This window comes from Berghia stephanieae, chromosome 6 (genome assembly GCF_034508935.2).
Source record: "Berghia stephanieae isolate SIO BIC M18660-M18661 chromosome 6, UCSD_Bste_1.3, whole genome shotgun sequence".
Taxonomy (NCBI): domain Eukaryota; kingdom Metazoa; phylum Mollusca; class Gastropoda; order Nudibranchia; family Aeolidiidae; genus Berghia; species Berghia stephanieae.
This window is the reverse complement of record NC_088365.1, coordinates 11,126,991-11,149,490: the sequence shown is the minus strand read 5'-3', so window position 1 is coordinate 11,149,490 and position 22,500 is coordinate 11,126,991. Positions and strand designations below refer to the sequence as shown.

Here is a 22,500-nt window from a genome sequence, read left to right as displayed (position 1 = left end):
GGTTTCAATTGACAAATCATTCATATTTATTTATTCATATTTTAAACCAGTGCCATTTGTAAGATATTCATCTACATAATATTTGGATTTACGAAGACGCGTCTTTGGATCAGACATTTACAAGGACATTCAAGTGGAAGGGGCCAATTGCATGGCAGGGCGAATTTCATTTACATGACGAGCACCAGGAGATCTCATGGACAGGAAATTGCTCCATTTTGTAGACAATGAACAAGTTGCTGTCGCTTATGTTTGCTTCTTTCTACTCATTTACAAGACGTCAGGCAACTGGGATGTTTGTTGTGCGGTGGAGATGGGGTAGGGATATATAAAGCTTGCACGGCAGACCGTCATTATTATCGCCGTCGTCGTCGTCGTCTTTAGCATTGTGGTGATAGTTTCATCATCATTGAATCATTATCAGCATCATTATTATCATTATCATCATCATCATCGTTGTCATCATCATCATCATCGTCAACATCATCATCATCATCATCATCATCATCATCATCATCATCAACATCATCATCAAAAACCACCACCGCCACCACCACCGCCATCATCATCATCATCATCATCATCATCATCATCATCATCATCATCATCATCAACATCATCATCACAACCACCGCCACCACCACCACCACCACCACCACCATCACCGCCGCCACCATCATCATCATAATCATCAGCATACACATCAGATTTATTACTGCTATTAAAAAAAATATCATTTCCCTGTCAGTCACGACCGCAATCAACGAACCAGTGAAATTTACTTTTGGCGTCTTACTTAATGGCTATAATAAACAGCAATTTAGTGTCATTCGGTTTAATTATAGACATTCTAAGGAATACACGTTTCAGCCTTGAATGTCAAAAGGCGTGGAATAGGGGCGTGCGGCTATGTGGTCTTGTGGTATGACACTCGCTTTCGGATCGGAAGGTCCTGGGTTCGAGCCTCGCACTCGGCGCATAGATGAGATCTTGGAGAAGGCTCTTTACTCACATTCTCTCACCGTACTCAGGTGTAACATGAGAACCTGACAGTTAACAGCGTTATCTCTGTCCGAAAAAATTATAACATCGCCTAACAGGCGTCATGTCCCGTCCTAAATGTTAAATGTTGCTGTTGACCAGGGACCCCTTGTAAAGCGCTTTGAGCACATTTAGTGGATATTGGAAAAAATTAAATTAAAAAAAAAAATAATAAACAGCAATTTAGTGTCATTCGGTTTAATTATAGACATTCTAACGGATACAGGTTTCAGCCTTACGTGTCAAAAGGCGTGGAATAGGGACAACCATTATCACATCAATGGGTATTTTATTTCAATTGAAAACAAAAGAAAAGAAACGCTGCTATTTGCTCTAGCAGTATGACTCCCGCCTTCAAATAGGAAGGTCCAGGGTTCGAGTCACATGGTTGAGTGTTTGGAAAAGGCTCTGTAGTCACTTTATCTCACCGTATTCAGGTGTAAAATGAGTACCTGTCTGTTAACATCCTTGTCACTTTCGGGAAAAAAAATCTAACATTGCCCAACAGGCTTTATGTCTCGTCCTACTTGTTCAACTGGGTCATTGTCCCCCTCCCCCCCCCCCCCCACCCACAGATTACATCAAAGAAACGAGGGAAATCTCAGAAGAAAAAAAACCGAGAGTTGGAAACTTTTTTATAAAGCTATATTAAAAAAAACAAAAAACCACAGCAACAAAAGACACTTTTCAAGAAAAGACTCAAAAACGCACCTTCAGGGCCACTGGGAGTTCCAGCAAGAGGACTCCCATTGGGTTGTTTTCCCGAGGCGTAGAAATCAGCAATGGTATTCCTTTTGATGAGCTTCTTGTGATGCTCTTGCACCAGGAGGTCTCCTGGGTAGATGTTCATGGCGAGGTCAACCGAGCTACGCCTTCGTCTCAGGCGCTCAGCGATGTTGCTGGATAGAAGAAACAAAGCGATCGATTAGCATATATTATTGTCATGTGTTTATTTTAACCCTCTCCTTACCAACTATGCGGGGGGCGAAGTGGCCGAGTTAAGGCATTGCACTGTGATCCGGATGACCCGGGTTTGCGCCCCGCTTCAGGCACTTTCGTTTTTTTCCTTGAGCAAGATTATTCACTCCCTCCTTACCACCCACAGGAAAATCGTTACATTTGTTACGTTTAGCTAACATTTTTCTCATTCTGATTTATTCTGCATCCGGAAAATGGCCGGTAAGGAGGGAGTTAACCCCCAATTTGCTCACTTGGACAACATTGGTGATTCCTGTTGACATCAGACATCTTGTTTGATGAGTTATCTATATTCCTTCGTGGAATGCATAGGCGACGATATCTTATGATGTCGTGGCGTAAAAGACATAATTTTTTTTTACCAACTATAGGAAAATCGTCACATTCGTTCAGATACAACCAACATTTAATTTTTCTTATCCAAATGTCTTTTGTACATCATAAAATTTAAAGAAAATGAACAGTGTGTTGTAGAGCATGTATTGCTAAAGAAATTATGTACCGCAAGAATTTTACTGATATTGTGTCTGAGTGATAAAAAATATATTTTTGTGTTAGTTGGGTGTGAAGTATTGGGGAAAATTCTGAAAATGACTGGTAAGAACAGGGTTAAGGGATAAATAGATCCTCAAAAGCGTTGCAAACTGCGCTCAATTGTACTGAATGAAGTACAGGAAATAAATCTGAAGAAATCAGTAATCAGCACTTTTTACAAATGGCATTGGCTTTACATTGCTTAATTAAAATTGACCTTTATATAGCGCAATATCCACTAAATGTGCTCAAAGCGCTTTACAAGGGGTCAACAGCAACATTTAACATGTAGGACGGGACATGACGCCTGTTAGGCGATATTACAATTTTTCAGACAAAGACAACGCTGTTAACGGCCAGGTACTCATTTTACACCTGAGTACGGTGAGAAAATGTGAGTAAAGAGCCTTTTCCAAGAACTCAACTATGCGCCGAGCGCGAGGCTCGAACCCAGGACCTTCCTATCCGAAAGCGAGTGTCATTCCACTAGACCTAGGGATTGGAACTAAAGTCTAGCTGATTGGTGAAATGTAATAGTCATGTCATTTCCGGTTGACTGGATCGTTGATCTTCTTCTTCTTCTAGGTTCCATGTCTGGTCCAGGCTTCGGATACTGCATGAATTATCTCTCTCCATTCCTCCCTGTCTCTTGCTTTTTGATAGCTTTATCGTAATATCATCACAACAACAACAACAACAACAACAACAACAACACAGTCAGATGACCCCCGGCTGACCCAATGAAAAGAACTCGGGTAATAAAACACACCAACGAAAGAAAGGAAAACATACAAAAAAAGAGCTCTTCCCACACTTCAGTTTTGTCCAGTGATTTTACATAATGACCTCATTGTCCAGCGAAGACCAGGCTTTTCAGAATAAATTGCAGTTACGATAGAATGCAATGACCATGATAATAGAATGTCAATAAACTGTATAAGATTTTGAATAGATAAGGATTAGGTTTACACGAAGAGCTGGTTCGAAGTTAACGCTTTGTCTGTCAAAAACAATGGAAACAAATTTGTTTTCACTACAATTTTTACCCCCGATCCATGACAGAAAGGGACAGTTCGAGAAACGCCAAAAACATTTTCCTTAAGCTCATTGAGAAGATTTGTAGATCTCATTTTCAGATGGTCTTGGATATTTTTTCAGGTTTACCACTTAATTAATTTATCAAATTATCTCATTCATCTGTAGTGTTTCATTCATGCTGTTTTGTTGATAAAGGGGAAACCCGAAACGTAAATTATATCTGTTTTCGTATATTATTTAATTGAATCTTACATTAAAATCCACATTATTATTTATTGCATTATCTGTAAGGATTTTAACTTCAGATCTACAACATTTACTCCATATCATCTTTCCTCTCACTGGTGCTGAAATGACCTAAAAGTGTCGTAGCGAGCGCCTAAAACCCATAAAAACAACAACATACTGTGCTCACGTGACTTGTGATAAGAATTTGGATAGATTTCCAAAGCTCACACTCACTGCGATCGTTGCAATTCGCGCTGGGAATGGGTTTATAATAATAATTCCATTTGCCTGCAAGATTCGTCTGACAAAACGATCACCATTTATTTGTTGTTACCGACGACGCACGGATCAAACCTGTTGCATTAGCTGTGATCGTTGAATCTGTTTGATGGAATTTATTGGGAACTAATTACGTCTAGGTTGGAAATCAAAGAGCACCCCCCCCCCAAAAAAAAAAACCCAACAAAACAAACAAACAAAAAACAAACAAAACAAAAACAAAATACAAACACAAACCCCCCCCCCCCCCCCGAAAAAACAACAAAACAAACAAAAACAAAATAAAACAAAAAAAAACCCACAACCCCCCCCCCCCCAAATAAAAAAACTAAAAACAAAAACAAAAACAACCCCCCCCCCAAAAAAAAAAACAAACAAAAAAACAAAAAAAAACACAAAAAAAACCAAAAAAAAAAACCCAAAACAAAACAAAAAACAAAACAAAAAACAGATCAAAAAACAAAAATAACCCCCCCCAAAACAACACAAAGACCAATACAAAATAAACAAACAAACCCCCTCCCCCACCCCACCCAATGATATACAGATTTTTGACAAACTCCTTAATATACTCCTAAAATCGATAAACTCGCGAACAAGTTTATTCTCCCACTCACTGAGCTCAAATAAAAGATTTAGACTAGTCAAATAATAATGATAATAATAATAATTAAACAACAATAAAATAAATTCCAAGAACATGTACAAGAATAAAAGCACATTAACTCTCTCCTGACCACCCATTTTCAATGTTTCCCGCAAAACGTCACGCCCACCCAAAACAAACATAGATTTTTCTTATTCAAACAGAAAAGCCACAAGTACATTCTATACACAATATTGTTCAGCAAAATGAGCTCTTTAATACAGTGTCAAGTTTTTATATCTAGCTATAACAACAAATTTTCTTTAAATTTTGTTATGTGCTAAAGAAATCAGAATGATAAAATTGTTGGTTGTATCGTAACAAATGTGACGATTTTCCTGTGGTTGGTAAGGAGAGGGTTAAAACACACGCGCATAATATATGTGACCATTCGTGTCAAAATGGTATTAAGTCGGGATTAACCAGATGCTGAATAGCCGAAATTAATGCTAAATCGGCCAACAACAGGAATCATCGGCATTGGTACCCTGACATATGATATTCATTCTTCTCAATAAAACATTCAAACTCAACCCGTCTGATATTTCTGGCTATAAATTCAAATTTCATCATCTTACTCATTCAGACATAATACCGTTTTGAGACGGAGAGTCACATATTATAATATAATATAAACAGTCCGACAAACAGAGAGGCAGATGAAAAACACAATCGCATAAAGCATGTGATAACGAGCCGACGGAGTTGATTTAAAATTTAATAATCGCGGGTTTGTCAATAATATAAAGGAATTGAGTCTATTTGATTATCAAGAAGGGTAAACATTCTAACCTGTAATAATTCGATGATAATAGATAGAGTGACCAGCATATCCATTTATTCAGCCTCGCACGAATTGATTGCACGCAATATTCTGTCATTTTTAATCGGACCTTTTCTCCATATCAAAGGAAGATAATAGATAATATCATGATCACCATTCCATTGAAAATATTGTTATTTAGTTTCTCTTATTATTTCATTGTGCAAGCATTCTGTTCTTGTCGCAGCCTCTGGACGATGCGAGAAAATGAATCTCTGTGAAATCCAACATTTGTGACCCTTCACCTCAAAACGGTATTAAGTCGGGTTGGTTAAGATGTTGAAAATTGAATTTATAGCCAGATATATCAGACTTGTGTTGAGTTTGTATGTTTTATTGAGGAGAATGGATACCATATTTTTGGGTGCTAATGCCAACGATTTATATTTTGACCAGTTTTAACATTTAATTCGGCTTTTAAGCATCTGGTTCGTTCCGACATAATACCGTTTTGAGTCGATGGGTCACATTTCTATAACAAAATCATTAAAATCTATTCTAATGAAATATTCACATCTCTATAGCATATTTCCAATATTTCGCCATGAGTAATAGGTTACATAATCCTTATTAATTCCCCGAGTCTTTCATTCGTCCTATGGTTCTATCACGTAAAATGGAAAATAGCAATTGCTTGGTACCCTTTGGATACGACCTTTGTGTATCGCAAAGCACTTTCCACCTTATCTAATAGACCCTGCTGGGAAGACAAAGGGGTCTAGAAGTCAATCTTAACTTCAACAGTTTACTTGTGAAGCGAGTGATCTAACAACTAAGCTATCGGGACCCCCCCTAGCAGGAAATAAGGAACCAAAAATTTCCATTCCATATGGAACACGTTGCATGTTAGGAATCCTTTCTTTAACGAATGCTTTTGCGATTTTCATCACCGCCTATAAAAAGGTAAAGATTCACACCCTAAATCTCACCCAATGACATCGCATAGTGGGCAGTTTTACTATTATTGTCACTCATTCAGTCAATGAACATGGTAGATATTGCTTGACTGTTAAACTAGATGAGACGAAACTACTGATGATTTCATAAGTTCTCCTAGTATTGTTCACATTAGTTATAATTACATAACTAACCGTTTTCACCAAGAGAGCAGGAACAACGATTCAACTGGGCTTCAAGAAAGAAGAATCAGCTGACATCATTTATAGATAGTATGCGATTGGCTAAGAAGCTCATAACATTGCCATCCGGAAGTATAACGGACCAACACACCAAACGGTGTGTATCCATGAACTTTTGTAGTCAGGTTAATACAGTTCAGTGAGCATTACTCATAAACGAGGATGACAAAAAAAAAAACAATAACTAAGACCCGAGTGACGTCATCTTCGAACTATCTAAAAAACAAAAAACCCAACAAATCCCCCCCCCCCCCCCCAACCCCCAACTTCCATTTCAACCCAAACCCCCTTCCCCATCCCACCCACCCACTCAAACAATCTACACACCTAGTAAAAAGCTCAGAATAAGAGAAGAAAAATGTAAATTTCTTTCTTTTTCTTCAGGTCACCATGACAATGTATCATGTCTATTTTAGTTTGTGTGTGTATGTGTGTGTCATGATTTGTATTTTGGCACAATGTGGCATAATGTGTCAAAATCCTTTTAAATTCAACTGATTTCTTTGGGGAAATCACCATTTCCAACACGCCTTGACAGAGCGGGATGTTTTTCAGACAATGCAATTATTCTTAAATTCTGGGTTAAGCCATCTACACACCGATCGGGAAAAGTTTAACTTGACTTGAACATTTATATAGCGCAATATCAACTTAACCTGCTCAAAGCGCTTTAATTTAACAAGGGATTCTTCCTAGCCAACAGAAATACTTTTAAAAAATATAGAAAATTGAGCTTTATATAGCGCAATATCTACTAAATGTGCTCAAAGCGCTTTACAAGGGGTCCCAGGTCAACAGCAACATTTTACATGTAGGACGGGACATGACGCCTGTTGGCGATATTACAATTTTTCGGACAAAGACAACGCTGTTAACGGCCATGTACATATTTTACACCTGAGTACGGTGACTGAATGCGAGTAAAGAGCCTTTTCCAAGGACTCAACTATGCGCCGAGCACGAGGCTCGAACCCAGAACCTTCCGATCCGAAAGCGAGTGTCATACCACTACTATTACCACTACACCACCACTCCTCCTCCCCTCACCCTCTTCCTCCTCCTCCTCCTCCTCCTCCTACTACTACTACTACTATTACTACTACTACTACTACTACTACTATATACTACTACTACTACTACTACTACCACTACTACTACTACTACTACTACTACTACTACTACTACTACTACTACTACTACTACTACTACTACTACTACTACTACTACTACTACTACTACTACTACTACTACTACTACTACTACTACTAATACCACTACTACTACTACTACTACTACTACTACTACTACTACTTCCCATCTTCTCCCATACTCACCACTCACCACCAGCCTAGCTAACCGACTTGTGTCACACTTATAAAACACCTTAATCTTTGCCAGATATCTTTTACTTAAAATTCTAATTCATCAACTGTAAAAAAGTGTAAAATATAATCTAAAAAATCTGAGTTTTCTTATCAACGCCCCAAAAGTCTCAGATTTAAGAAATGTTGATAAAATGAAGTCCATTTTAACTTATCACGAAGTTAAGTAAAACCAAAAATCCTGGCCAAAATTTTAAAGAATGCGTTTAGCCAGTTTTTGCCAAACAAAATCCCCAATGCCCCGTGTCGTGTTTTTTTAATACTATTATTTGGCACTATAAATAAATGGGATTTCTCCAAATTACTCTTTATGGTCATGGACCGGAAATGACCGGAAATCTCACTTCCCCTGTTATTGCCAGCTTGGGCTCATGACGTCGTTTTCTTTGCCTATTTATTGACAATTTGGAAAATTAACTCTTAATCCAAAGTAAATTACTCGATTTTATCCTCTTCTCCCCCCCCCCCCCCCCCTTTCGCTTCTGCGTAGAACCCCCCCCCCCCATCCCCCCCACACCCATTTCCCCCCCCCCAATTAACTATAGGATAAATATTAAAAAAAAACCCAAAATAAAACCCAAAGCATTAACTAAAATTAAAATAAACAACAAGAAAAGTCGAAGAAACCATCAAAAAAACAAAACAAACAGGAAACAATAAAATATGATCCTAAAATAAACAAACACAAATTAACCAACATACATATAGAAAATAAAATCAACATAACAACAAAGAAACATAAAAAATAAATAAAAACCCCAATAAATATATACATAGATCAATCGAAACACACACACACACACACAAAACACACAACACATACACACACAAACACACACACATACACACACATACACACACAACATACACACATACATACAACACACATACACACACACAACACACACACAACACACACACACCACAACACACACACCAACAAACACACATACACACACACACACACACAACACACACACACACAACACACACACACAACACACACAACAACAACCCAAAACACAACACACACACACACAACACACACACACACACACACACACAACAAAACAGACAGTCCAACAAAAAGGCCTAAACAAACGCAGTTAAAACCCTTAACAACAGTAAATGCCAGTATATCATCTTCTTCTTTATCTCACAGTCCTCGATAATGTGTGTGTGTGGGGGTGGGGGGGGGTGGGGTCCTTATGATGTCGTAGTGTGTGTTAGGTTGTGTGTCGGGGAGTGTGTGTCTCATACTATTATAATTATGATAGGTAAATCCATCAGGAGAATCGGTATTAAAGGAAAAATTCGGACCAAAGAAGGGACGGAATTTGGACCAGTTATCAGCGGTCAGTAGTTTGTTCAAATACATGACCACTCATTTTTATATTGTTGTTAAAATAAAACCACTTGTTGACTCAGTCTAATCACCTTGGGTAAGTCATTTTACACAAATTACCACAATCTACTCAGGTATGAATGATTATCTACAAAATAAAGGAGGACGTCTGACTCGCGACAAGTATTGAATAAGATAAAAAAAAAATTATTTGATGTATATATATATATATGCCCTTTCGCCATAACATCATAAGATATCGTCGGCCTTCCTAGGCATTCCACGAAGGAATATTGATAATTCATCAAACAAGATGTCTGATGTCAACAGGAATCACCCATGTTGTCCAAGTGAGCAAATTGGGAGTTAATAATCTTGACACATAAAAAATTACGAAAGTGCCTGAAGCGGGGCTCGAACCTGGGACCTTCCGGGTTAAAGTGCAATGCCTTAACCACTCGGCCACTTCGCGTATATATATATATATATATATATATATATATAATAATATATATATATATATATATACACCCACACACACACCATTAAACAGCGCAAAATGGTTCCAGTCAAAAGCTCTATATAAATGTTCATCATTATTACTATTTTCCTCTTACCTGGCTCCTTCCCCCTCATCACAAGAATTACTGGGGGATGCCTCAGGCGATAGAGTTGTAGGGGAGACATCGCCACAATTCTGGAAAAGACGAGAAATAACAACGATGAAAGTAGTAATATATTATGGGAAATTTGGACAAGCTATATTTAGTAACATCAAGAGGCCACAGTAATAATGATGATGATGATGTTAATAATAATAATAATAATAATAATAATAATAATAATAATAATAATAATAATAATAATAATAATAATAATAATAATAATAATAATAATAATAATAATGATGATGATGATGATGTTGATGATGATGATAATGATAATAATAATAATACTAATAATGATAATAATAGTAATAATAATGATAATAATGATAATAATGATAATAATGATAATAATAATAATAATAATAATAATAATAATAATACAACAACAACAACAACAACAACAACAACAACGACAACGACAACGACAACGACAACGACAACGACAACGACAACGACAACGACTAACGATAACGATAACGATAACGATAACGATAACGATAACGATACGATAACGAAATAACGATAACGATAACGATACGATAACGATAACGATAACGATAACGAAACGATAACGATAACGATAACGATAACGATAACGATAACGATAACGATAACGATAACGAAATAACGATAAACGATAACGATAACGATAACGATAACGATAACGATAACGATAACGATAACGTAACGATAACGATAACGATAACGATAACGATAACGATAATACGATAACGATAACGATAACGATAACGATAACGATAACGATAACGATAACGTAATAACGATAACGATAACGATAACGATAACGATAACGATAAGTAACGATAACGATAACATAACGATAACGATAACGATAACGTAACGATAACGATAACGATGAACGATAACGATAACGATAACGATAACGATAACGATACGTAACGATAAGATAACGAAAGTAACGAAACGATAAGAGAACGATAACGATAACGAAACGAATAAGAAAGAAGAAGAAGATGAAGATAACAGAAAGAAGAAAGAAGAAGATAAGATAACGAAAGAAGAAGATAGAGAGAGAAGAGAAGAGAAAAGAAAAGAAAGAAGAAAGAAGAAGAAGAAGAAGAAAAAAGAAGAAGAAGAAGAAAGAAGAAGAAGAGAAGAAGAAGAAGAAGAAGAGAAGAAGAAGAAGAAGAAGAAAGAAGAAGAAGAGAAGAAGAAGAAGAAGAAAAGAAGAAGAAGAAGAGAAGAAGAAGAAGAAGAGAAGAAGAAGAGAAGAAGAAGAAGAAGAAGAAAGAAGAAGAAGAAGAAGAAGAAGAAGAAGAAGAAAAGAAAAGAAGAAGAAGAAGAGAGAGAAGAAGAAGAAGAAAAGAAGAAAGAAGAGAAGAAGAAGAAGAAAAGAAGAAGAAAAGAAGAAAGAGAAGAAGAAGAAAGAAGAGAAAAGAAGAAGAAGAAGAAGAAGAAGAGAAGAAGAAGAAGAAGAAGAGAAGAGAAGAAGAAGAAGAAGAAGAAGAAGAAGAAGAGAAGAAGAAGAGAGAAGGAAGAAGAAGAAGAAGAAGAAGAAAGAAGAAGAAGAAGAAGAAGAGAAGAAAGAAGAAGAAAGAAGAGAAGAGAAGAAGAAGAGAAAGAAGAAGAAGAAAAGAAGAAGAAGAAGAAGAAGAAAGAAGAAGAAGAAGAAGAAAAGAAGAGAAGAAGAAGAAGAAGAAGAAGAAGAAGAAGAAGAGAAGAAGAAGAAGAAGAAGAAGAAGAAAGAAGAAGAAGAAGAAGAAGAAGAAGAAGAAGAAGAAGAAGAAGAAGAAGAAGAAGAAGAAGAAAAGAAGAAGAAGAAGAAGAAGAAGAAAGAAGAAGAAGAAGAAAGAAGAAGAAGAAGAAGAAGAAGAAGAAGAAGAAGAAGAAGAAGAAGAAGAAGAAGAAGAAGAAGAAGAAGAAGAAGAAGAAGAAGAAGAAGAAGAAGAAGAAGAAGAAGAGAAGAAGAAGAAGAAGAAGAAGAAGAAGAGAAGAAGAAGAAGAAGAAGAAGAAGAAAGAAGAAGAAGAAGAAGAAGAAGAAGAAGAAGAAGAAGAAGAAGAAGAAGAAGAAGAAGAAGAAGAAAAGAAGAAGAAGAAGAAGAAAAGAAGAAGAAGAAGAAGAAGAAGAAGAAGAGAAGAAGAAGAAGAAGAAGAAGAAGAAGAAGAAGAAGAAGAAGAAGAAGAAGAAGAAGAAGAAGAAGAAGAAGAAGAAGAAGAAGAGAGAAAAGAAGAAGAAGGAAGAAGAAGAAGAAGGAAGAAGAAGAAAGAAGAAGAAGAAGAAGAAGAAGAAGAAGAGAAAAAGAAGAAGAAAGAAGAAGAAGAAAAAGAAGAGAAAGAAGAAGAAGAAGAAGAAGAAGAAAAGAAGAAGAAGAGAAGAAGAGAAGAAGAAGAAGAAAGAAGAAGAAGAAGAAGAAAAGAAGAAAAGAAGAAGAAAGAAGAAGAAAGAAGAAGAAGAAGAAAGAAGAAGAAGAAGAAAGAAGAAGAAAGAAGAAGAAGAAGAAGAAGAAGAAGAAGAAGAAGAAGGAAGAAGAAGAAGAAGAAAGAAGAAGAAGAAGAAGAAGAAAAGAAGAAGAAGAGAAGAAGAAGAAGAAAGAAGAAGAAGAGAAGAAGAAGAAGAAGAAGAAGAAGAAGAAGAAGAAGAAGAGAAGAAGAGAAGAAGAAGAAGAAAGAAGAAGAAGAAAGAAGAAGAAGAAGAAGAAGAAGAAGAAGAAGAAGAAGAAGAAGAAGAAGAAGAAGAAGAAGAAGAAGAGAAGAAGAAGAAAGAAGAAGAAGAAGAAGAAAAGAAGAAAAGAAGAAGAAGAAGAAAGAAGAAGAAGAAGAAGAAGAAAGAAGAAGAAGAAAGAGAAGAAAGAAGAAGAAGAAGAAGAAGAAAGAAGAAGAAGAGAAGGAAGAAGAAGAAGAAGAAGAAGAAGAGAAGAAGAAGAAGAAGGAAGAAGAAAGAAGAAGAAGAAGAAAAGAAGAAGAGAAGAAAGAAGAAAGAAGAAGAAGAAAGAAGAAGAAGAAGAAGAAGAAGAAGAAAGAAGAAAAGAAGAAAAGAAGAAGAAGAAGAAGAAGAAGAAGAAGAAGAAGAAGAAGAAGAAGAAGAATACAAGCAACTATAAAATGATAACAATGACAACAACAATGATAATAACAGTATCACCACTAAAACTCAGGGGAGAAATATAAATATGAAAGATTATGTCCCCTTTCCTTCCCCCCCCCCCACCCCCCACAATAACAACAACAAAAAATAAACAAAAAGTACAAAATCTCGGGAACGTTTAATCAATTTTCTAATCGGAATGGGGAAATTCCAATAACACAACATTGACGCGCCCATCTCATTCTGGTGACAAGTGTTCAATCCTGTGATGACATCTTGGTTGGGATGAAGATGAAACCGACCACTGACTACCGACCGACATCAAAATTGGAAAGAACGAACGACCGAGTTATTCCTCCCATCTTACTCTCCAAAAATAAAAGGGGCTAACCGAGACCCCGGAATGGGTCGATCTTGCAAGAGCCTGCATTGGAACTACGAACACAACTGTCCCCCCCCTAACCCCCCTACCCCCCCCCCCCAAAAGAAACAAACAAACAAACAAACAAACAAACAAACAAACAAACAAACAAACAAAACAAAACAAAAACGAACAAACAATCCCTCCCCCCAAAAAAAAACAAAACAACAAAAAAACAAAACAAAACAAAAACAACATACAAAAATAAAGCAAAACAAAGACAATAATAGAAACAAGAAAAAAAATACAATAAAAAAAAGACAAAGAAAAACAAAAAGCAAAAACTAACAAACAGTATAAAAAAAAAGAAAACACACCACCCCCCCCCAAAAAAAAACAAAAACAAAAAACAACAAAACAAAACAAACAAAACAAAACAAAAAAAACCCCCAAAAAACCCAATAAAAAATAAAATAAAAATAAAGCAACAGCAAACAAACAAACAAACAAACAAAACAACAACATTGACACCCCGTTTCTCGCTATAGAAATGAAAATGATAAAAAAACTGCCCAATTTTGGGCGCTCCTACGGACTCTGTTACTGAACCGATTAATTTGTTTGTGACTGTTGATCGCGAAAAGATTCGTCTGGGTCTAACCTCATTTCCACACACGATAGTATAATCTTTAACCAGTTAATCAGTTCGATTCCTTCTATGAGCTGCGAATAATTGAGTCCTTGGAAAAGACTTTTACTCACATCAATCAACGTACTCGTGTGTAAAAATTTAGTATCTTGCCGTTGAAAGCGTTATCTTTGTAGGACAGAGTTGTAATATCGCCTGACAGGCATCATGTCCCGTCTTACAGGTTAAGTGTGTTATTGGCCCGGAAAACCACGTAATGAGCTCTTGAACACGATTTGTGGATATTCTAAAGCGGTCCTTCAGAGCCATTCGGCCCGTGGAGCCGGGGAGTTTATCCGATTTCTATAGCGTGAAAGAGACAATATCAATTGTTTACTATCCTTTGGATAGGACGCTTGTTATCACAGAGTACTTTCCGCCAAATCTAACAGACTCAGCTACCCATTCACTGCTGGGTGGACAGAGGGGTCAGAAAAGAAAAAAAAACATCTCGACTGTACCCTGATCGGATCGATCTCGGTCTCTTTGCGCGTGAAGCGAGTGCTCTATCAACTGAGCTATCGGGAACCCATATCGGGGGATATTGCGCAATATAAATACTATATTGCCAAAAGAAATGATTACGACATAATACCAAATTGACTGGTTGGAATATATTATAATATTATAAAACCCAGTCCTTCTCGCTCACTTCCCTTCTACCAAAAATAAAAGAGCTTTATATAGCGCAATATCCACTAAATGTGCTCAAAGCGCTTTACAAGGGGTCCCTGGTCAACAGCAACATTTAACATGTAGGACGGAACATGCCGCCTGTTAGGCGATATTACAATTTTTCGGACAAAGACACCGCTGTTAACGACCAGGTACTCATTTTACACCAGAGAACGGTGAAAGAAAATGAGTAAAGAGCCTTTTCCAAGGACTCAACTATGCGCCGAGCGGAGCGCGAAGCTCGAATCGAGGACCTTCCGATCCGAAAGCGAGTGTCATACCACTAGACCACATAGCCGCACTAATAAAGAGTAAAAAAAAGAAGTCCCATCTCTATCCCCCAAAAGAACAACAAATCCAAACCAGCAATAACAAGACCCACCATCGGCCATAACCATTTCATCTGCCTCATTACATCTCGAGGTAATAAATCACATCATAATAATAATATTCTTCCGCCGGGTGCATTCTTTTCCTCCTTTTTTTATATTTCGTCATTTTACTTGTTGATTTATTTTATTCTTAGTAGGGAAACATCAGCAGAACTACTTGAACCACAACGTCCGAATAAATAAGTGAAAACAATGACATCATACGACCTTGACCTTGGCCATCGTGTCCATCTTAAAGAGCGACTATTAATGCTGACGTCACACAACCGTACTTTACTTCAAATTTGTCTTTTCTACAACTTCTTTTTTTTTTCCAGCCACGTAGGTCATAATCTTTCACTACAAAATGGGTATTAACCAAAAGTCAAATAGAGTTTGTGAGTTGGTTACAGATAGTTGTTATTGCTCGACAAACAGAACTATTGCCCCCCCCCCCCCCCCCCCCCCGCCTCCCTCGGATAAATAGGTGCTTATTATAAAAAGATGCATATTCATCTAACACGCATGTTTAAATGATATAAAATTAAGAGAATGAACATCAAAACAAGGGAAAACAATAATAATTTAAAAAATCGGTCTGTGTCTGTCTCAACAAATATAGAGTTGCTGACGTCTGTGTTTCGTTAAAAAGACATGAATTTATTTGCAGATCTGATAAGCCAAATAGGCTTCAACAGTCATGACGTCACATTCCTCTTAATGGCGCACAGGAACGTAGCAACTGGTTCTAAACTATCGGGAAAATGGCGGACGACCTAATGAAATACTTCTCCGACGAGCATAAAAGAATATCCAGAGGAGAAAAACGTTATAAATCTGATCATGTTTTGACTATGATACATTCTGATCACATGACTTGTGAAAAAGTTCTAGCCAGCATGAAGAATAAAAAGTACCGATTTTCTTTGTTTAGAACCAAGCTGCTCGTTGCTAGGCGGACGTGACATCAGACTGTTGAATCCTATTGTTGTTTGGCGTGTGTGGTTGTCATGGAAATACTCTCAAATCAAAGCAAAATATCTGGATGGGGTTCCTGTCCTCCCATATAGGACAGGGGGAAGTACTTACTATGTCTTCTATCCTCCTTATATCTATTTTCCAACATGCTTATTGTCTTTGTCTTGGAATGAGATTACTTGGTTTTGTCCTGGCCCTAGCCGGAATCCTGGCTGGGAGGGAAATCCATAGTTATTGTTTTGAGAGATGATTTACTAGGAAAAAAATATCTCTCTGTTATGTATTATTATACTTGTTATTTTGACTGTATAATGTACGCATTCGAATGTATTCCTTGGATCTTGTGCTTGTGTCCAGATGAGACTTTTTGGAGATCTCAAAACTAAGTACATTGGCGGTATGCTCTTGGAATCTACATCTGATCCCTATTTGTTCCCAGTTCCCCTATGTCTTACTTTCTCTTGGGTGATTTGATTGTAACTCTAGAACTCTTTACTATCCCATTTTCTTCCTTTTTACTAGCGCTGATATAACCTAAATATGCTGCAAAAATTATTTTTTAAAAAATTGATCTTTATAAAGCGCAATATCCACTAAATGTGCTCAAAGCGCTTTACAAGGGGTCCCTGTCAACAAACAATTTAAACATTTTAGGACGAACATGAATCGCTGTTAGACGATATTACAATTTTTTTCGGAAAAAGACAACGGCTAGGTACTCATTTTACACCTGATACGTGATGAGAATGTGAGTAAAGAGCCTTTTCCAAGGGCTTAACTATGCACCGAGCGCGCGCGAGGCTCGCACCCAGGACCTTCCGATCCGAAAGCGAGTGTCATACCACTAGACCACATAGCCGCCCACATGTGCGGTAAAACCCTTAAAAACAAACAAACAAACAAACAAACAAACAAAGAAAGTTTTGTCTATTACAACAATGTTAAAACAAACCCATGAATTCGTTCGGTTATCAGACCTAGAAATATGTGCAGGTCGGTTAAAAACAAAACTTGTGAGAACTGCCTCGTATTTTTTTTTCATCTACAGACTTGAATCAAGATAGAAATCTCAAGACATTCCACGCTTTATATTAACACAATATATCACAGGAAGCTCTACTGATGAAATCTAAATATGGATAAGAAATTCGGCAGGAACTTCTTCAACGGTCCATGAAAATCGTTCTGGATAAAAACAACAACAAAAATATATCAGTAAATTCTAAAATGATAAAACGAATCTCCCCGCCTCCCACTTCCCCCTCAAATACCCCCCCCCCCTCCCACCCCCAAAAAATTCAACAAATAAACAAACAAAAAAACAACAAAAAAAGCAAAAAACAACAACAACAAAAAACGCGGAAAAACAAAACAACCCCCCCCCCCAACATAATGAATAATTAAAATGATAACAAACAAATAAACTAAACAAAAAAAAAAACCCCAACCCCCCAAAAAAAAAAACCAACAAAAAAAAAAACAACAAAAACAAAACAAAACTAAAAGTGCCTCCAATTTCAAATATAAAACTAAATATTTTGTGACCCACCATTTCAATCCCGTATTTTGTCGGGTTAATTTGTCGCTAAAAATAACTTTGAGATCCAATTTACAACACTGCTGCTGTTGTAGGCATTTGACCAATTGAAAATCATGAGAGTAGACGCATAGTTTCTCGAACTCCCTACTTACGTCTCAAATGTAATTATCTACTGTTTTCACTTTGTTCAGCTATGTGGTCTAGTGGTATGGCACTCGCCTTCGGATCGGAAGGTCCAGGATTCGAGACCCGCCTGAGCAGCGCATAGTTGAGTCCTTAAAGTGAGCTTTTATATAGGGCAATATCCACTAAACGTACTCAAAGCGCTCTTTATTCACATTCATTCTCTCGGATGTAAAATGAGTTCCTGGCCGTAAACAGGGTTATCTCTGCTCTGTCGGGGAATTTTTAAAAATGTAATATCGCATAACAAGCGTCATGTCTAGTCCTACATGTTTAATATTGCTATTGGCTAATTATTACTCCTTGTAAAGAGATTTGAGCACGTTTAGTGGATATTGCTTTGTATAAATGATTAATCAAAACATGAATCAACTTGTCGGAATCCGGACCACTCTAACACAACACCGAATGGATATTGTGGGTACCAAATACCTATCTATAATATTGTAGATACTATTACGAAGAGATGAAGTGAGTTGGAACGTGCCAGAAGACAATAGAGAATAAACATTTTTCGCGGCGGTGATGGGGGTTTGAACCCGCGACCTTATTGGTACGACAACTCCGCCTGGCCGGTGAGAGCGTGACTCTACCGTATGAGCTATCCACGATTCCATAATACATAATATTAAGGCAATGAAAACTGGTCGATCTATGCGTCAAATACGATAACGTTAAATAAATGCTTTACAACCGACTGAGATGTCTCGAGTAGATATTATTATGCTTATTAGAAGCAACTTCGGAATGAGATAAAATGAAGAGAGAGAAAAGAAAGAGAGAAATAATGATATAGACAACTTTAAAAGTGTATAATATAAAAATTATACGAGTGAGATCAAAATCTATCGGCAAATCAGGAGTATTAATCCTTTACGTGCTTTGTCCGATTTCACTCTAACATAGTAATGCCAATGTTGGTGATGAAGTTTGATGAGATAAATATCAATTAATAATAGCAAAGAGTGTGTAGGGTAACGTAGTTACCAAGAGCTCTCACTTCTCTTAACCGCAATGCTATTGTCGCGTGCCAGGCGAGACAGCGAGTTTGGTGTGCTCCGCGTGTATCATGCGCGCTAGGCTTACTGATACAATGAAGAAAATACGAGTAGAAGCCGGAAGATGCTTGGCTTCACCAAAAGCGGGAAATGAGAGCTCTTGGTAACATAACAATCGTTACCTACACGCTCTTTGCTCTAACATAGTAATGCCAATGTTGGTGATGAAGTTTGACGAGATAAATATCAATTAATAATAGTCAATGACATGATCAGTCGGATGGTGAAAAGGCTTGAACTGAGATATTGCCAAGTTTAGTTAGGAGGTCATTAAAAAAAAAAAACTTAAATGAGTTCTTGTCAGAAATGATTAAATCAACCATTTTTGTAGATCTTCGGGAATATCAAAGCATAATTTCACTTCTAAATATTTTTTTTACAGCGAGTCATGAAAAAAGGCCACCTTAAGTGCTTGTCCATCACCCGGAGTAAATAGCTCACAGATCCTGAGCATCACTCAGAATGATAACAAAAATTATTGAAAAAAATCATCGTCAGGTTTTACGATGTAAGTCCTTTATCTGTGTGTCAAACTATTGTGAGAAATACTCACTAACTGGCCTGACATATTGTGTGTTTGACATGTTCTCGGTATCTCAGGCCTTTTCATACAGGAAATAAATAGATAGTATCGTTGGCTAAAAGCTTGAACGAGTATACTATCCGGAAGTATAACGGACCAACACACAAAACTGTGTGTATCCATGAACGTTTATAGTCGAGTTAATACAGTTCAGTGAGCATTACTCATAAACGCGGATGGCAAAAATCATAACAAAGACCTGAGTGACGTCACCTTCGAACTATAGATAGTATGCAGATGACGTCACTAAGGCCTTTGTTATTGTTTTTGCCATCCGCGTTTGTGAGTTGTTCTCACTAAACTGTATTAACCAGACTATAAAAGTTCATGGTAACACAGAGTTTGTGTGTTGGTTCGTTATACTTCCGGATGGCAATGTTGTGAACTCCTTAGCCAAGCGCATTCTATCTATAGTCACGGGGATGACATCAATATAGATAGTATGCAGATGACGTCACTCAGGTCTTTGTTATTGTTTTTTGACTCCGCGTTTATGAGTAATGCTCACTGAACTGTATTAACCCGACTATAAACGTTCATGGATACACACAGTTTTGTGTGTTGGTCCGTTATACTTTCGGATGGCAATGTTATGAGCTTCTTAGCCAAGCGCATACTATCTATAATCTGTGTTTGTTAATAGGATTCAATAGTCTGATGTCACGTCCGCCCAGCAACGAGTAGCTTGGTTCTAAATAAAGAAAATTGGTACGTTTTATTCTTCATACTGGCTAGAACTTTTTCACATGTCATGTGATAAGAATGTATAAAAGTAAAAATATGATCCGATTTATAATGCTTTTCTCCTCTGGATACACTTTTATGCTCGTCGTAGAAATATTTCATAAGGCGTCCGCCATTGTTCTGATCCGATCGTTTAGAGCCAGTACTAAGTCACTATGCGTCAATACGAGGGAAGTGACGTCACGACTGTTGAAGCCTATTTGAATTGCTATTTAAATCATGTCTTACAGTTTACAGTAATAATAGATAAATCATAGATATCAGGACTCAAACGTCTTGCCGACAAAGGTTAACTCACTCAATCCTAGAGATTTTTGCTGCTTTTCAAAATTGGAGAAAAATGTATTAAAATGAGCATGTGCATAGATATTTTTTTCTCAACTACAATTAACTTGCAAAAACTAAAAAAGCTTCAGAAGCTTTTAAAAAAGCTTTGATACTACGCCTATAAGTTCTCTCATAAAAAGGTAATAAATAGGCATGGGGTAAAAGTAACCCCGGGTAAACTACGGATATAGTCGGTGTTAGGGTTGAGTGAGTTAAACAACTCTGTTCATAAATCATGTGAAAATAAACACCGAAACCTAAGTATTTCAATAAAATAATCACCCACAATTAGCATTTATGCCTATCTTTTCACTATTATTAAGTTTGTCGGGGAGCGTTAATTTCTTTTGAGTTAATAAATCTTTTGGTGTATTGTGAGTATAATTTTACATGTCTGATAAGTATTCCTCTTCTTTATATATGTAATTATCCAGTATAGAGGAGACCGGCAAATCGTTTATTGTCCTCGTAATAGTGTTTTCCTTTCCTTCTGATTTGCTGTTATCTGACAGCGAATTGATTGCTTCTCCCCCCCCCCCCCCCCACAAATCTAATCTCAGCCACCCCCCCCCCCCCCACCTCCATACTCCTAACTTCTTCCAGTCCGTCAGAAATAGACACAAATTATGTACATAAAGACTAAACGTTGATATTTGTGAATCTAGCCGGAATTGAGACGTCGTGACATAAATAATATCACAGCAACAGGAAAAAGAAGAACGAAACATCCCTCCCTCAAAAAAACCAACATTAATAAGCAATTAAATGAGCGTTGATAAAGCGTAATAGCAACACCTTGTGCACAAGGGGGAAAGGCGAGGGAGGGGGAAGGAGTTTAAAATCCAACAGCGACACTTAACTAACTCAACCCTAACAACGACTGTATCCGTAGTTTACCCAGATTACTTTTACCCCATGCCTATTCATTTATTACATTTTTCTGAGGCAAATTATATGCATAGTATCAAAGCTAATGTTTTTCATTGTTATATGTTAATTGTAGTTGAATAAAACTATCTATGGACACGCTTATTTTTAATACATTTTACATCCATTTTTTGTCATTTTTGAAAATTAGCAAAAGTACTCGAGTTAACCACGTTCTGTGGTCTTATGGTATGACACTCGTCTTGGGTTCGAGTCCCGTCGCTCTAAGCGACGCATAGTTGAGTCCTTGCAAAAAAGACTCTTTACTCACATTTCTCTCACCGTACTCAGGTGTAAAATAAATACCTGGCCGATAACGTCGTTGTCTATGTCGAAAAAAAATTGCAATATCACCTAACAGGCATCATGTCTCGTTCTACATATTAAATGTTTCAAATGGATAGGGACTCGTTGTAAAGCGAGTTGATATAAAACAATGTGTTAAAACTGATTTTCACTTATTTGCATGCCCGATAACTGAGCGCTATTATGGGCTTGATTTAAGTCCCTTCTTACCAGCCAGTTCCAGAATTTTCCCTGCACTGCACCATCAGGACAACCAACCCCACATGGGCTTGATTTAAGTCCCTTCTTACCAGCCATTTCCATAATTTTCCCTGCACTGCACCATCAGGCCAACCAACCCCACACGGGCTTGATTCAAGTCCCTTCTTACCAGCCAGTTCCAGAATTTTCCCTGCACTGCACCATCAGGACAACCAACCCCACATGGGCTTGATTTAAGCCCCTTCTTACCAGCCATTTCCAGAATTTTCCCTGCACTGCACCATCAGGCCAACCAACCCCACACGGACTTGATTCAAGTGCCTTCTTATCAGCAATTTCCAGAATTTTCCCTGCACTGCACCATCAGGCCAACCAACCCCACACGGACT

At 37.3% G+C, this 22,500-nt stretch overlaps 1 protein-coding gene across 1 annotated transcript in view; it reads right to left on the bottom strand.

Moving 5' to 3' along the window:
* Positions 1 to 22,500, bottom strand: part of LOC144974466 (uncharacterized) — a 452,079-nt gene that overhangs the window by 43,827 nt on the left and 385,752 nt on the right. The window contains exons 7-8 of the mRNA XM_078917354.1: positions 10,051 to 10,130; positions 1,753 to 1,940 (exon numbers count right to left, since the gene is read on the bottom strand). Coding sequence (XP_078773480.1) covers positions 1,753 to 1,940; positions 10,051 to 10,130 — 268 coding nt within the window. The remainder of the gene's footprint in view (positions 1 to 1,752; positions 1,941 to 10,050; positions 10,131 to 22,500) is intronic.